The sequence below is a fragment of the Ursus arctos genome, unplaced genomic scaffold, assembly GCF_023065955.2.
Source record: "Ursus arctos isolate Adak ecotype North America unplaced genomic scaffold, UrsArc2.0 scaffold_27, whole genome shotgun sequence".
Taxonomy (NCBI): Eukaryota; Metazoa; Chordata; class Mammalia; order Carnivora; family Ursidae; genus Ursus; species Ursus arctos.
Window position 1 is genome coordinate 4,507,254 of NW_026622952.1, and position 15,210 is coordinate 4,522,463.

At 35.5% G+C, this 15,210-nt stretch overlaps 1 protein-coding gene across 1 annotated transcript in view; it reads left to right on the top strand.

Moving 5' to 3' along the window:
* LOC130541838 (disintegrin and metalloproteinase domain-containing protein 18-like) overlaps nucleotides 1–15,210 on the top strand; it is a 220,725-nt gene that overhangs the window by 22,499 nt on the left and 183,016 nt on the right. Inside the window, exon 3 of the mRNA XM_057303392.1 lies at nucleotides 12,397–12,559. Within this exon, the coding sequence (XP_057159375.1) occupies nucleotides 12,397–12,559 (163 nt within the window). The remainder of the gene's footprint in view (nucleotides 1–12,396; nucleotides 12,560–15,210) is intronic.

Genomic DNA, 15,210 nt, shown 5'->3' on the forward strand with positions numbered 1-15,210 from the left:
CTCTGAAACCCTGTTTGTTTCCCGGAGTCCAGAGTCTCTCATAGTTTTTCTCCCCCTATGATTTTCACCCCTTCATTTTTCCCTTCCTTCTCTGAATGTCCTCCATGTTATTCCTTATGTTCCACAAATAAGTGAAACCATATGATAATTGTCTTCCTCTGCTTGACTTATTTCGCTTAGTATTATCTCCTCCAGTCCCGTCCATCTTGCTGCAAATGTTGGGTAATCGTTCTTTCTGATGGCTGAGTAATATTCCATTGTATATATGGACCATATCTTCTTTATCCATTCATCTGTTGAAGGGCATCTCGGCTCCTTCCACAGTTTAGCTACTGTGGACAATGGTGCTATGAACATTGGGGGCATATGGCCCTTCTCTTCACTACGTCTGTATCTTTGGGGTAAATACCCAGTAGTGCAATTGCTGGTCATAGGCTAGCTCTATTTTTAGCATTTTGAGGGACCTCAACACTGTATTCCAAAGTGGATGTACCAACTTGCATTTCCACCAACACTGTAAGAGGGTTCCCCTTTTTCCACAACCTCTTCAACATTTGTCATTTCTTGCCTTGTCAATTTTTGCCATTCTAATTGGTGTAAGGTGGTGTCTCAGTGTGGTTTTGATTTGAATTTCCCTGATGGCTGATGATGTTGAACATTTTTTCATGTGTCTGTAAGCCATTCATATGTCTTCACTGGAAAAGTGTCTGTTCATATCTTCTGCCCATTTTTTGATTTGATTATTTGTTTCTTGGGTATTGAGTTTGAGAAGTTCTTTATAGATCTTGGATACCAGACTTTTATCTCTAGTTTCATTTGCAAATATCTTCTTCTGTTCTGTAGGTTGCCTCTTAGTTTTGTTGACTGTTTCCTTCACTGTGCAGATATTTTTTTATCTTGATTAAGTCCCAAAAGTTCATTTTTTCTTTTGTTTCCCTTGCCTTTGGAGACGTGTAATGAAAGAAGTTGCTGTGGCCAATGTCGAAGAGATTATACCAATGTTCTCCTCTATGATTTTGATGGATTCCTGTCTCATCCAGGAGGTCTTTCATCCATTTGGAGTTTGTTTTTGTGTACGGTGTGAGAGAGTGGTCAAGTTTCATTCTTCTGTATATAGCTGTCCTATTTTCCCAGCACCATTTATTGAAGAGACTGTCCTTTTTCCACTGGATGTTTTTTCCTGCTTTGTCAAAGATTAGTTGACCATAGGGTCAAGGGTCCATTTCTGCAGTCTGTATTCTTTCCCATTGGTCTATGTGTCTGTTTTTGTTCCGTTACCATTCTGTCACAGCTTTGTAGTATAGCTTGAAATCCGGCAACGTGATGCCCCTAGCTTTGCTTTTCTTTTTCAGCATTTCCTTGGCAATTTGGGGTCTTTTCTGATTCCACACAAATTTTAGGATTGTTTGTTCCAGCCCTTTGAAAAATGTCATTGGTATTTTGATAGGGAAGGTGTTGAAAGCGTAGATTGCTCCAGGTAGCATAGACATTTTAACAATGTTTATTCTTCCAATCCATGAACATGGAATGTTTTTCCATCTTTTTGTGTCTTCTTCAATGTCTTTCATTAGTGTTCTGTAGCTTCTAGAGTATAGATCCTTTACCTCTCTGGTTAAGTTTATTCCGAGATATCTTACGGTTTTTGGTGCTATTTTAAAAAGAATCAATTCCCTAATTTCTCTTTCTTCAGTCTCATTGTTAGTGTATAGAAATGCAACTGATTTCTGAGGGTTGATTTTGTATCCTGCCACATTACTGAATTGCTGTATGACTTTTAGTAATTTGTGGGTGGAATATTTTGGGTTTTCCATATAAAGTATCATGTCATCTGTGAAGAGAGAGAGTTTGACTTCTTCTTTTCCAATTTGAATATGTTTTATTTCTTTTTTTTTTTTTTTCTGATTGCTGTTGTTAGGACTTCTAATACTATGTTGAACAATAATGGCAGGAGTGGGTGTCTTTGTCGTGTTCCTGATCTTAAGGGAAAGGCTCTCGGCTTTTTCCCATTGAGAATGATATTCACGCTAGGCTTTTCATAGATGGTTTTTATGCAATTGAGCAATGTACCCTCCATGCCTACACTCTGAAGGATTTTCATCAGGAAAGGGTGCTGTATTTTGTCAAATGCTTTTTCTACATCAATTGAGAGGATCATATGGTTCTTGTCTCTTTTTTTTTTTTTAAGATTTTTATTTATTTGACAGAGAGAGCAGAAGAGCACAAGCAGGGGGAACAGTAGAGGGAGAGAGAGAAGCAGGCTCCCCGCCGAGCAGGAAGACCAATGTGGGCTTGGTTCCAGGACCCTGAGATCATGACCCGAGCCAAAGGCAGATGCTTAATCTTCTGAGCCATCCAGGTAGCCCTCTTTTCTCTTCTACTATGAATGTGTTGTATCACACTGATTGATTTGGGAATGTTGAACCACCCTTGCATCCCAGGGATAAATCTCACCTGTTGTAATGGATAATCCTTTTAATGTACTGTTGGATCCTATTAGCTAGGATCTTGTTGAGAATTTTGGCATCCATATTCGTCAGGGATATTGGTCTGTAATTCTCCTTTTTGATGGGTTCTTTGCCTGGTTTGGGGGTCAAGGTAAAGCTGGTTACACAGAATGAGTTTGGAAGTTTTCCTTCTGTTTCTGTTTTTTGAAACAGCTTCAGTAGAATGGGTATTATTTCTTCTTTGAATGGTTGGTAGAATTCCCCAGGGAATCCATCAGGCCCTGGAATCTTGTTTTTTGAGAGGTTTTTATCACTGCTTCAATCTCATTACTGGTTATTGCTTTATTCAGGTTGTCAGTTTCTTCCTGTTTCAATCTCAGTAGTTTATAGGTTTCTAGGAAGGCATCCATTTCTTCCAGGTTTCTTAATGTATTGGCATATTGTTGTTGATAATAATTTCTAATAATTGTTTCTATTTCCTTGGTGTTAGCCGTGATCTCTCCTCTTTCATTCATAATTTTATTAATTTGGGTCCTTTCTCTATTGTTTTGAATAACTCTGGCCAGTGGCTTATCAATATTATTAATTCTTTCAGTGAACAAACTTCTAGTTTCATTGACCTGTCTACCATATTTCTGGTTTCTAATTCATTGATCTCTGCTCTAATCTTAAACAGTTGTCTTTTCGTGCATGTCTTAGGCCCGTTCTTTTGTTCCATCTCCAGCTGTTTAAGGTTTAATATAAGGTCTGCATTTTAGATTTTTTTATTCTTTTGAGTGAGTCTTGAATGGCTAGATATTTCCCCCTTAGGACCGCCTTTGCAGTGTCTCATAGTGTCACAGTGTGACATCGAAAATGATGTTTTCGTTCTCATTGGTTTCCATAAATTGCTTTCGTTCTTCTTTAATTTCCTAGTTTACCCAACAATTCTTTTTTTTAATGTTTTTTTATTATATTATGTTAGTCACCATACAGTACATCCCTGGTTTTTTATGTAAAGTTCCATGATTCATTAGTTGCGTATAACACCCAGTGCACCATGCAATACGTTCCCTCCTTATACCCATCACCAGGCTATCCCATTCCCCCACTCCCCTCCCCTCTGAAGCCCTCAGTTTGTTTCTCAGAGTCCATAGTCTCTCATGCTTCATTCCCCCTTCTGATTACCCCCCCTTTCTTTATCCCTTTCTTCCCCAACCAATCTTCCTAGTTCTTATGTTCCATAGATGAGAGAAATCATATGATAATTGTCTTTCTCTGCTTGACTTATTTCACTTAGCATTATCTCCTCCAGTGCCATCCATGTTGCAGCAAATGTTGAGAACTCGTTCTTTCTGATAGCTGAGTAATATTCCATTGTATATATGGACCACAACTTTTTAATCCAGTCATCTGTTGAAGGGCATCTTGGCTCCTTCCATGATTTATCTATTGTGGACAATGCTGTTATGAACATTGGGGTACATATGGCCCTTCTCTTCACTACATCTGTATCTTTGGGGTAAATACCCAGTAGTGCAATGACTGGGTCATAGGGTAGCTCAATTTTTAACTTTTTAAGGGACCTCCACACTGTTTTCCAGAGTGGTTGTACCAACTTGCATTCCCACCAGCAGTGTAAGAGGGATCCCCTTTCTCCACATCCTCTCCAGCAATTGTTGTTTCTTGCCTTGTCAATTTTTGCCATTCTAACTGGTGTAAGGTGGTATCTCAGTGTGGTTTTGATTTGAATTTCCCTGATGGCTAATGATTTTGAACATTTTTTCATGTGTCTGTTAGCCATTTGTATGTCATCATTGGAAAAGTGTCTGTTCATATCTTCTGCCCATTTTATGATTTGTTTATTTGTTTCTCACTTATTGAGTTTGAGAAGTTCTTTGTAGATATTGGATACCAGTCTTTTATCTGTAGTATCATTTGCAAATATATTCTCCCATTCCATGGGCTGCCTCTTAGTTTTTTTGACTGTTTCCTTGGCTGTGCAGAAGCTTTTCATCTTGATGAAGTCCCACAAGTTCATTTTCTCTTTTGTTCTCTTGCCTTTGGAGATGTGTCACGAAAATGTTGCTTTGGCGATGTCGTAGAGATTGCTGCCTATGTTCTCCTCTAGGATTTTGATGGATTCCTGCCTCATATCGAGGTCTTTCATCCATTTGGAGTTTATCTTTGTGTATGGTGTGAGAGAGTGGTCAAGTTTCATTCTTTTGCATGTAGTTGTCCAATTTTCCCAATATGTACCCAATAATTCTTAAGCAGAATGGTCCTTAGATTCCAAGTGTTTGAGTTTCTTCCAAATTTTTTCTTGTGATTGAGTTCCAGTTTCAAAGCACTGTGGTCTGAGAATATTCAGGGAATAATCTCAGTCTTTTGGTATTGGTTGAGACCTGTTTTGTGATCCAGTATATTGTCTATTCTGGAGAAAGTTCCATGTGCCTTCGAAAAGAATGAGTACTGTGTTGTTCTAGGGTGGAGTGTTCTGTATATATCTATGAGGTCCATCTGGTCCAGTGTGTCATTCAAAGCTCTTGTTTCTTTGTTGATCTTCTGCTTAGATGATCTTTTTATTGCTGAGAGTGGAGTGTTGAAGTCCCCTACTATTAATGTATTGTTATCTATATGTCTTTTTATTCTGACTAACATTGGCTTTTGTATTTGGCTGCTCCCCTGTTGGGGGCATAGGTTTTACAATTCTTAGGTCCTCTTGTTGGATACACCCTTTAAGAATAATATAGTGTTCTTTGTATCTCTAACTACAGTCTTTAGCTTAAAATCTAATATGTTTGATATAAGAATTGCTACCCCAGTTTTCTTTTGAGGTCCATTGGCATGAAAAATTGTTCTCCATCTCTTCACTTTCAGTCTGGATGTATCTTTAGGTTCAAAATGAGTCTTTTGTAGACAGCGTATGAATGGGTCATGTCTTTTTATCCAAATCTGCAACCCTGTGTTGTTTTATGGGAGCATTTAGGCCATTCACATTGAGAGTGATTATTGAGAGATATGATTTTAATGTCGTCATGTTGCCTGTGAAGTCCTTGTTTCTATAGATTGTCTCTGTAAATTTCTGTTCTGTATCACTATTGGGGTCTTTTTACTTTTATAGAACCCCCCCTTAATATTTTTTGTAGGGCTGGCTTGGTGGTCATACATTCTTTCAGTTTCTGCCGGTCTTGGAAGCTTTTTGTCTGTCCATCCATTCTGAATGATAGCCTTGCTGGATATTGCATATCCTTGGCTGCATGTTCTTCTCACTTAGTGCTATGAGTATGTTTTGCCAGCCCTTTCTGGCTTGCCAGGTCTCTGTAAACAGGTCTGACATTATTCTGATGTTCCTCCCTCTGTATGTGAGGAATCTCTTCCCCCTCACTGCTTTCAAGATTGTTTCCTTGGATCTAAGATTTGTGAATTTTACTATTATGTGACGTGGTGTTGGACTGTTCTCACTGATTTTGCGAGGGTTCCTCTCTGCCTCTTGGACATGAATGCTTGTTTCCTTCACCGGATTAGGGAGGTTCTCAGCTATAATTTGTTCAAATATCTCTTCTAGACCTTGCTCTTTCTTCACCCCCTCGGGGATGCTGATAATTCTGACATTGGACCGTTTCACTGAGTCAGTAATCTCTGATAGCTTTTTTTCATGAAGATGGAGTTTTTTCCCCCATGTTAACTCTCTTTCCTTCTTTTCTATCATCTCATCCTCTAACTCACTAATTTATTCTTCTACCTCATTTACCCTGGCAGTCAGAGCATCCATTTCAGACTGCATTTCACTCATAGAATTCTTAATTTCTGCCAGATTCATTCTCATTTCAGCCCTTAGAGATTGTATATTTTCATTAATATTTTTCTCAAGCCTATACATCATCTTGATAGTTGCTACTCTGAACTCCATTTCTGACAACTTGGTTATACCCATATCCATTAGTTCTGTGGCAGAGGCCACAGTCTCTGTTTCTTTCCTTTGTTGGGGGTTCCTCGTCCTTGTCATTCTGATGAGGTGTGGTTGTGGGGATGTACAGAGTCCAAATTATTGACCAGGACCCAAGCTAGATGCATGTGTTTTATAGGGACCTTAGGGATGTGGGCTTCTGGTTTTTTCAGCCTTCCTTTTTCAGCCTGCCACACTGATACTCAGGCAACCCTAACAGGGTTGCCCTGCCCCCTGTGTGTGTTGGGGGGGGAGGATGGGCACAGTGAGAACTGGTTTTTCCAGGCTTTTGTTCTCTGGTGGCTTTCCCTGGTGGGTTTCTGTTCTCTTCTGAGAGTCATAGCAGCAGTCTGGTAGATATCCAGCTCGATTCAGGGGCCCAGTTGAAGTAGGGTCCCCTACTCCTCCGCCCTCTTTCTCCTTCTCTGTTGCATTGATTCCCAGGTGCCTTTGCCTGGAGGAATTGCACCCCCCTTGCCAGGGGTGGGCTTAGTGTAAATGGCTCTGGATTGAACCATGTGGTGCTGGTTTGCTCCCTGAAGGTTTTTAGCACTGATGGGTGGGATAAAAATGGTGATGCCTTGATATCTAGCCCCTGAGCTGAAAGTTTGCTTCCCCCACTCTTCAGTGAACCCTCACAGAAAAGCAGTCAATCACTCTTGTCTCCCTAGTTTCCACTGGAACTCTGCATTTTCACCCAGCCTGTAACCAAGCATTTTTATCTCAGGCATCCTACCCTGTTTGAGTCCCCAAACTTTACAGACTCCTGTGGTGGAGACCCATACCATTCCTCCCAGGGAAGGGTGGGGGGTTTTGCTGCACATCTGCCTTTTGCTGGGCCCCTGCTCAGAGAGCAGTTGCCTCACCATACAGTGGGTCACGGTTTATGGCAACACTGAGCAGAAATCTTGTGCCTAGTCTTGCTGTTTGCAGTTGGCTTCCCTGCTCTAGTGCTTGGGAACTTTGCCACATTCATGCACCCCTTTTCTTTTTGTGGCCCTGGGGATCCTGAGACCATGCTCTCCCACCTGGGATTCTGCCCTGCTTCACCACCTGAGCCTTTCAGGCAGGGATGTCTCCCACCAGAGCTGACTTCTAAAAGTTCTGATTTTGTGCTCTGCTTCTTATAATACTTCTCAGTAGCCTCCTTAAGCCGGATCCCTCCCTCCCCACCCCCAGCAGTTTATCTTCCGATACCCCTGGTCTCCACAACCTACTACCTTGCAAAAGTGGTAGCTTTTATATTTGTAGAATTGCAGCAATTCTTTTCTCAGATATCCCATTGATTTTGCAAGTGTTCAGAATGATTTGATGACTATCTAGCTGAATACCTGGGACCAGATGAAAATAGAGTTCCCTATTCCTCCACCATCTTAACTCTATCCAGATATTGTACATGTTTTATTTTTATTTTGTTATTTCCTTTTCTTTAGAGCAATTATAAATAATATTGTACACATAGAACATATTTTTATATTTATAAACATCAAAATGCTTAATCTTAATATTTATTGCTTCTACGCCATCTAACTCCTTCCAGTCAACTTTGTATACATATTTGTCCCCTTGTGAACCACATCAAATAAATGTTCATCTCCAAATGTTGTGAAAACATGAAAGGATACTATCCTAGTTCTTCTATACTATACAGAATGTTCCAGATATTTGTGATGAGATATTGCATGACAAAGTATGACTAACTGGATGCGCATATTATATTTCTTTTTTAACACTAGAAATATTCTGTTTGCTCATTGATTCTTGAGTTGGAGAAAGATTATGATAGCATCTGAAGACTCATACTATGAGATTTCATTTGTATGATCAGTTTCAATATCACCATTACAGTCCAGTGTTCTACTTTTTTTTTTTTTTTTTGCATTTGTCTGATTAGAAATTGTAAAATGTCTTTCTCCATCAGTATTTTTTGCTTTATCATTATGGGTAGTAAAAGAAAATGTCTGAATTCTCAGTTGTGGTCAATAGAAGCTAAAATAAAAAGACAAAGTTGACTCCAGGGCTTTTTTGTACCTTCTTGGAAGTTACCCAAAGTACATTACTTTGGGTAACAACATAGGAAAACTGAAATTTTTCAGTGAAATAAAACGGGGAGCCAAGAAACAAACCAATAATGTTGTCATGATCATTCAATGAGAGAAAGAATTGTCTTTTCAACAAATGGTATTGGGATAATAGGATATCAACATGCAAAAGCATGAGGATGGACCCTTACATCATATACAAAAATTAACTTCTAATGGATCAAAGGTTTAAATGTAGGAGCTAAAAGTATAATAAAATTCTTAGAAGAAAACATGGGAAGTTTTTATTATATTGAATTTGGCAATGATTTCTTGAATATGACACCAAAGCACAGGCAACAGAAGAAAAAAATAGATAAATTGGAATTCATCATAATTAACAACTGTTGTTCATCAAAAGACACAATCAACAAAAATATAACCCAGTGTTTATAAATATTATATCTGAGGAAGGATTAATATGCAGAATATATGAAGAACTGTTACAGCTCAACAACAAAGAAATGGTCTAATTAAAAAATAGACAAATGACTTTAATAGACATTTCTCCAATGAAGATACACAAATGGCCAATTAACACATGAAAAGATGTTCAACATCGCTAATTGTTAAGAAATTGCAAATCAGAACTATGAAATTCCAATTCATACTTATTAGGATGGCTATTATGAAAAAATTCAAAAATATCAAGTGCTGATAAGGATGTGGAGAAATTGTAACCCTTGTGCATTCCTAGTGAGAATGTAAAATGATGCAACCTCTGTGGAAAATAGTATGGTAGTTCCTCGTGAAATTAAATATAGACTTACCATATCCTGCAATTCTACATCTAAATATATACTCAATAGTATTGAAAGCATGGATTTTAACTGGTGTTTGTACACCCATGCTTGTAACAGCATTATTTATAATAGCTAAAAAGTACAAACATTCAAATGTCCATCAACAGATAAATGGAGAAACAAAATGTGGTATACACATATAATGGACAGTTATTCGGCTTTAAAAAGGAATGAAATTTTGGTACATGCTACAACATGGATGGAACTTGAAGACCTTATATTAAATATATAATTAAAATAAGTCCATCACAATAGAACAAATTTTGGATGATTCTGCTTTTATGAGATACCTACGATAGTCAAATTCATAGAAAAAAATAGAAGGGTAGTTGTCAGAGGTTGGGTAGGGATTGGAATGGTAAATTAATATTTAAGGAGTTCAGCTTGGAGGGTAAAAAAGTTCTGGTGTTTAATGATAGTAATTATGCACACTTAAAAGTGTTTAAAATGATAAACATTATCTATTGTGTATTTTACCACAATAAAAATTAAATTGAGGGGAAAAAATCCTTTTATAATATTACCAAAAATAACATAATATTTAGGAATAATTTTGTGAAGGAAGTGTAAGATAAACACTGAAAACTAAAAATACAGTATTGACTGAGAGATCTGCATAAAATGTAGACATGCCATGTTCATGTAGTAGAAGTCTCAATATTGTTAATACAGAAATAATCTCCAAATTGATCTACAAATTCAATACAATTCTTAAACCCAAGCAGTTTTTTTTGTTTTGTATTGTTTTTCTTTTTTTGCAGAAATTGACAAGATGATCCTAAAATTCATACAGAAATTCAAGGTACAGGAATGTTAAAAACAATCTTGAAAACAGTTTTCAAGAAGCCTCGAAACTGAGAACATGCTTCTTAATTCCAAAACATAATATAATGGTAAAATAATCAAGATGGTATAGTACTGTCTTAAGGATAAGGATAGACATTTTTTCAATGGCATAGAATAGAGAGTCCAAAAATAAAACTTCATGCTTATAGCTAAGGATACCAACGCAATTTAATTGGAGGAAAGAATGGTTTTTTCAATAAATGGGAGGAGTAGATAACCATGCAAAAGAAAGAAGTTAGATTGCTACATCACAACATTCATAAAAAATCCATGGATCATAGATTTAAATGTAAGAGTTAAACTTCTAAAGCACCACACACATAACTAAATTTTTGGGACGTTGGCATGGGCTCTATTTTAGAAAACACCAAAGCATAAGTGAAGATAGAAACAATAGATTGATTGAACTTCACTGAAATTAAGAACCTCTGCAGTGCAAATGATAACAACCAAGAAGACAAACTACTGAAGGAGAGAAAATATTTGCAAATCATATATCTCGCATGGGACTTGTATCCAGAATATGTAAGCAATACTTACAAGTTCATAATAAAAAAAGACTACTCAATTAAAAATGGGAAGATATTTAAATATATACATCTCCATAAAAAAATATACAAATGGCCAATAAGCCCGTGAAAAGATGCTCAACATCTTGGAAAAATGCAGGTCAAAATCACAATGAGATACTGCTTTACATTCTTTAAAATAATCGTAATAAAAAATACAGGCAACATGTGTTAGTGAAGATGTGGATAAATTGGGATCTTCTTGATGCACTTTGTTCAGCCCTGCTCCAACTCTGGTCTCACCTTTCCACTCTCAACCCAGTAAGAGCTGCCGTCGAATTAGCTTTAGGTTGTCTCATAGTGTGTGTGTGTGTTTATATCTTTCCCTTTCCCTTTAGTGCTGCACCTTGCAGATTCTAGCCATTAAGACTGTTGTGAATACTTTCCTCTGCCTCTTTAACTCAGTGGGAATTCTGTCCTTTCCCTAGGACTCCCAATTCTCTGTGCTGAGATCAGTAAATTGTCCATGGGTAAAACTGGATTTTTATAAAATCAATATCATGTTTCCTTTCTTCAGATATTATAGCTTTGCATTTTTTTGTTGCTTTCTAGAAACCATTTCTTTCATGTGTTTTGTCCTATTATATATTTTATTATGAGGGCTAGTTAAGCACTATTTAATAAAAAATATTCATCATAGCTGAAGTGGAAGCCCTTTCTTCCTTAGAAAAATGGATATTGCCCAATTAATCCAATAATGATTAGGTCCAATTTCTTTACTCAGCCTTTAGAGTAATTAAGCACGTGAGAAGGAAGCTCCACTCCAATATGATACAATTTTTAGTTAAGGTGAATTGATGGAGAGTTGACCTTTTCTGATAGATGGGCAGGAAATGATGCTTTAAAAGTGTTGAGTTCTACCATAGCCTAAGCCCACTATACATTTGCTTAATTTTAATATTTTTGCATATATTTGTCAATTTATTTCCTATAGTACATGTAACATCCTGAGTCACTTTTAGGTAAATCACTTCTTATCAACATATAATTGGATTCTGTCTATGTCTTAAAGTTACAAAATTTTTGTCTTTTTTGGGGAGACATTAACTTCATTTGCACTTAGTATTGCCAGAGTTGTTTTGGTGGTAACTCTGATTGCTTAATTTAGTGTTTTATGTATTTAGTTGTTTGGGTTTATTTTGTTTAATTGGAACAATGCTTCATAGGTTTTCTAATTTTCTGTACTGTCTATAACACTTAGAGGAATATTTATTTTTCTAATTAATATAGTCAAAATTAGAATAATATCACCTTATACAGATAATATGGAAACTTAACCTAGTATATAGTCATTGTTTTTTAAAAGTAGTCATCAGCTATGTCAGTAATTTTTTATTAAATTAGTTTTAAAACACTTCTTTTTGCTTTGCTTTTTTTAATGGAAGAAATATTAGATAATATCAATTTAATGTATTCTACGTAACTCATAGAAGCAAATGTAATAAAATAAAATATATTTAATAAAACACATAACTAAAGATTAAATATATATAAAGATTAAAAATAAATGTATGTCAGTGATATAGATAGATGAATATAGATATACATATATACATGTAATTATGATGGACTTTGGGGACTAGTCACGGAATACAGGAAAATGCTTTTAAATTTGTTTATTTCTTCTCTTACTGTATTATTTGAATCCCTAACTTTTATATTTCAAATTATTAATATGCTTTGAATATAATTCTTGAAAAAGTTAAAAGGTACTCTTGTTTTCAGCTCAAGAGAAGCACCTGCCTATAAAACAACGTGCTGTTTCTCGAAAAAATAGCTACTTGTTTGGTTTCTACATTTTTCTACCTCTCCTTGTTTTAGCTGTCATCATTGTTTTTAAATGGAATAAAACAAGATTTTGGAACAGAGAGGGAACAGCAACCGGAGAGTAAGTAAACTTATTATTATTTATATTTAATATTAAAATGCATTATGGGAAGAATTCAAATGTAATTCAGAATTTTGCAAGTAGGGATTCTTGGATGGATTGTGTTAATATTTAGAAATATTGACTCTTAGTATATACCAAATTGTTTCTAAAGTTCAGTCAAGTATCCTTTATGTTCTTATAGGTCAGAAACAACTGAAGATAATAAATTCACAGGACCTTTCAAATAGAAACCCACATTGGCTATAATTGCTTCAGGAGCAATTGCTACTTTACAAGCAACCCCACTTTCCTGGCATTGACATTGAGTTGTGCCAAGGAGATTAGTAAAGATAGAGACGCAAATTTTGTGAATAGAATATGTAGAAGGTGAGACAAATATAAAAAGAAAATAGGATACAAAATAAAGAATACAGAGCACACACTATTTTACACTTAATATTGTTCATGTGTTTCTAAAATTAGAATTAAGGTACTTGCACAGCTATTTTAATTTTTGTGGTCGAGCAGAGCTTGATTTTAATTTTTATTTTAATTAAATATAATTTACATATGACATTATATTAGTTTCAGGGGTACAACATAATGAGTCAATATTTTTTATATATTACAAAATAATCACCACAATAAGTCTCGTTAACATTCTCACCATACATAGTTACAAATATTTTTTTCTTCTGATGCATTTTAAGATCTATTCTCTTAACAAATTTCAAATATGCGATACTGTATTATTAGCTATAGTCACCATGCTGTATATTATATACCCATGACTTATTTATTTTATAACTGGAAGTTTGTACTTTTGACTCCCTTCACCCATTTTTCCCACTCTGTACTCTCATCTCTGGCAATCACCAATCTGTTCTCTGTATCTATGAGTTTGCTTGTTTGTTTAGTTTTAGATTTCACATGTAAGTGAGATTATATGGTAGTCGTCTTTCTCTGTCGATTATTTCACTTAAACACAGCTTTTTTCTTTACCACAACACCAATACAAACCATAATTTTGCTTAGTGAATATTTAGGAAAATAAGAATGCAGAAGTAAAGATAAATAAGTGGATCTTGTTGTTCCATGTTAAAGGAAAATGTCTCTGTTTCTTACTTGTGTAGATGGAGATAAAATAATATAAAATTTCCATCAGCATCTCCATTTCCCAAGTTAGTTCATTTTATTTCTCAACAAGTTAGTAGCAACCAGTTAAAGTCAGCATAATTTGTACAGACATTTACATAATCATTAAATTGCTATAATTTATTTCATTGGATGATGTCTGGCCTAAGTTTTCCACTGCTCTTACTTAAGACATCCTAGAAAAATCTGAATAGTTGCTAGAAACGAACCTGACGTTTGAAAGAAATGTTATACTAAGGGATCATTGATCATAAATAACAAAATCTGGTCATAACAGCCTAAGTTTTAGATCAACAATAAGTGGTTTTAGGGCCACAAGGGTAAGTAATTATGTAGAGCTGAAGTCCAAAGTGATGATAATGAATTAGATATTCAGGAAATAGGTTATTCTTTCTGTCACCCAGGGGCTTTATGAACGAAATCATCTCTTCTTGTCTATCAATTCTCTCCAAAATGACTGCTCTGCTTGCACATAGTCCAGCATACCTATCTCAATCCTTTCTAGATTCATTTTCAAATAAAATACAAATAATCTGTCCAAAGGCAATGCTTCTTAGTTCACATTTTCAAGAGATACAAGAAAATAGCTGTGTAAATGAATCTAAATTCAGCCAATGTTCTGTCTGGATTTATAATTCTGAGTTAGGTGTTCAAACCTGATCTGATCATCTGTGGCCAAGGAATTGTTGCCATGTAGTAGGAACCTGAACACAATGACACTCCTCTTCCAACAGGAATTGCGTATGTATAGGAACCGAAGGAAAACAAAAATGGAGGCTATATAAATTCCACAGTATGTAACAATGTAGCTGAAAGATACAGAGGACTCATTAAGGACCGCAAAAAAGTGAAATCGTTATTTACATAGTTATTTGGTAGAACAATAAAATTGGAAATATGATAATTTAAGAATTTGAAGATTTGCATGTAAATCATTGTTTTAACTTTGGAGAAGCATTGTCAACCATATTAATATTTCATCTTTTATGTAGACAAAATAGAGAAAAATACTAGATGGATATTTAAGTTTGAAATTTAAAATGCTTCACATTGTTAAAACTTAGATTAACATTAGAAAAAAGACCAAATGCTAGAATATATGATCACTAAGTGGGACATGGGAAGCAAAGTAGATAGCAGTACATGGGAATGGAGTGAATAGTACAAGTCTAGTTTTTCTACTTTTCTTGATTTCCTTTAAGAATACATGTTCCCTAACCCTAAAAGTAATGCTATTTCTTTTATACAGATTTATATCAGAAGACAGCAATAACAGCACCGTGTCATAGAGTTAAAGGTGAACTGAAGGAGTCAAATTAATTAAAATGATGTAATTCATGAAAGTTTAAAAAAAATTGAAAAATACTCCACTTAAGGAAGTTATTATTTCACCATTCATCATACTGATTCTTACCTATCCATATCATATACTAAAACAAAGACTAAAAGCATTTGATAATTTTGTTTTATATTAATTTAGAAATGTTAATATCAACTAATATTAGCTAGAGATT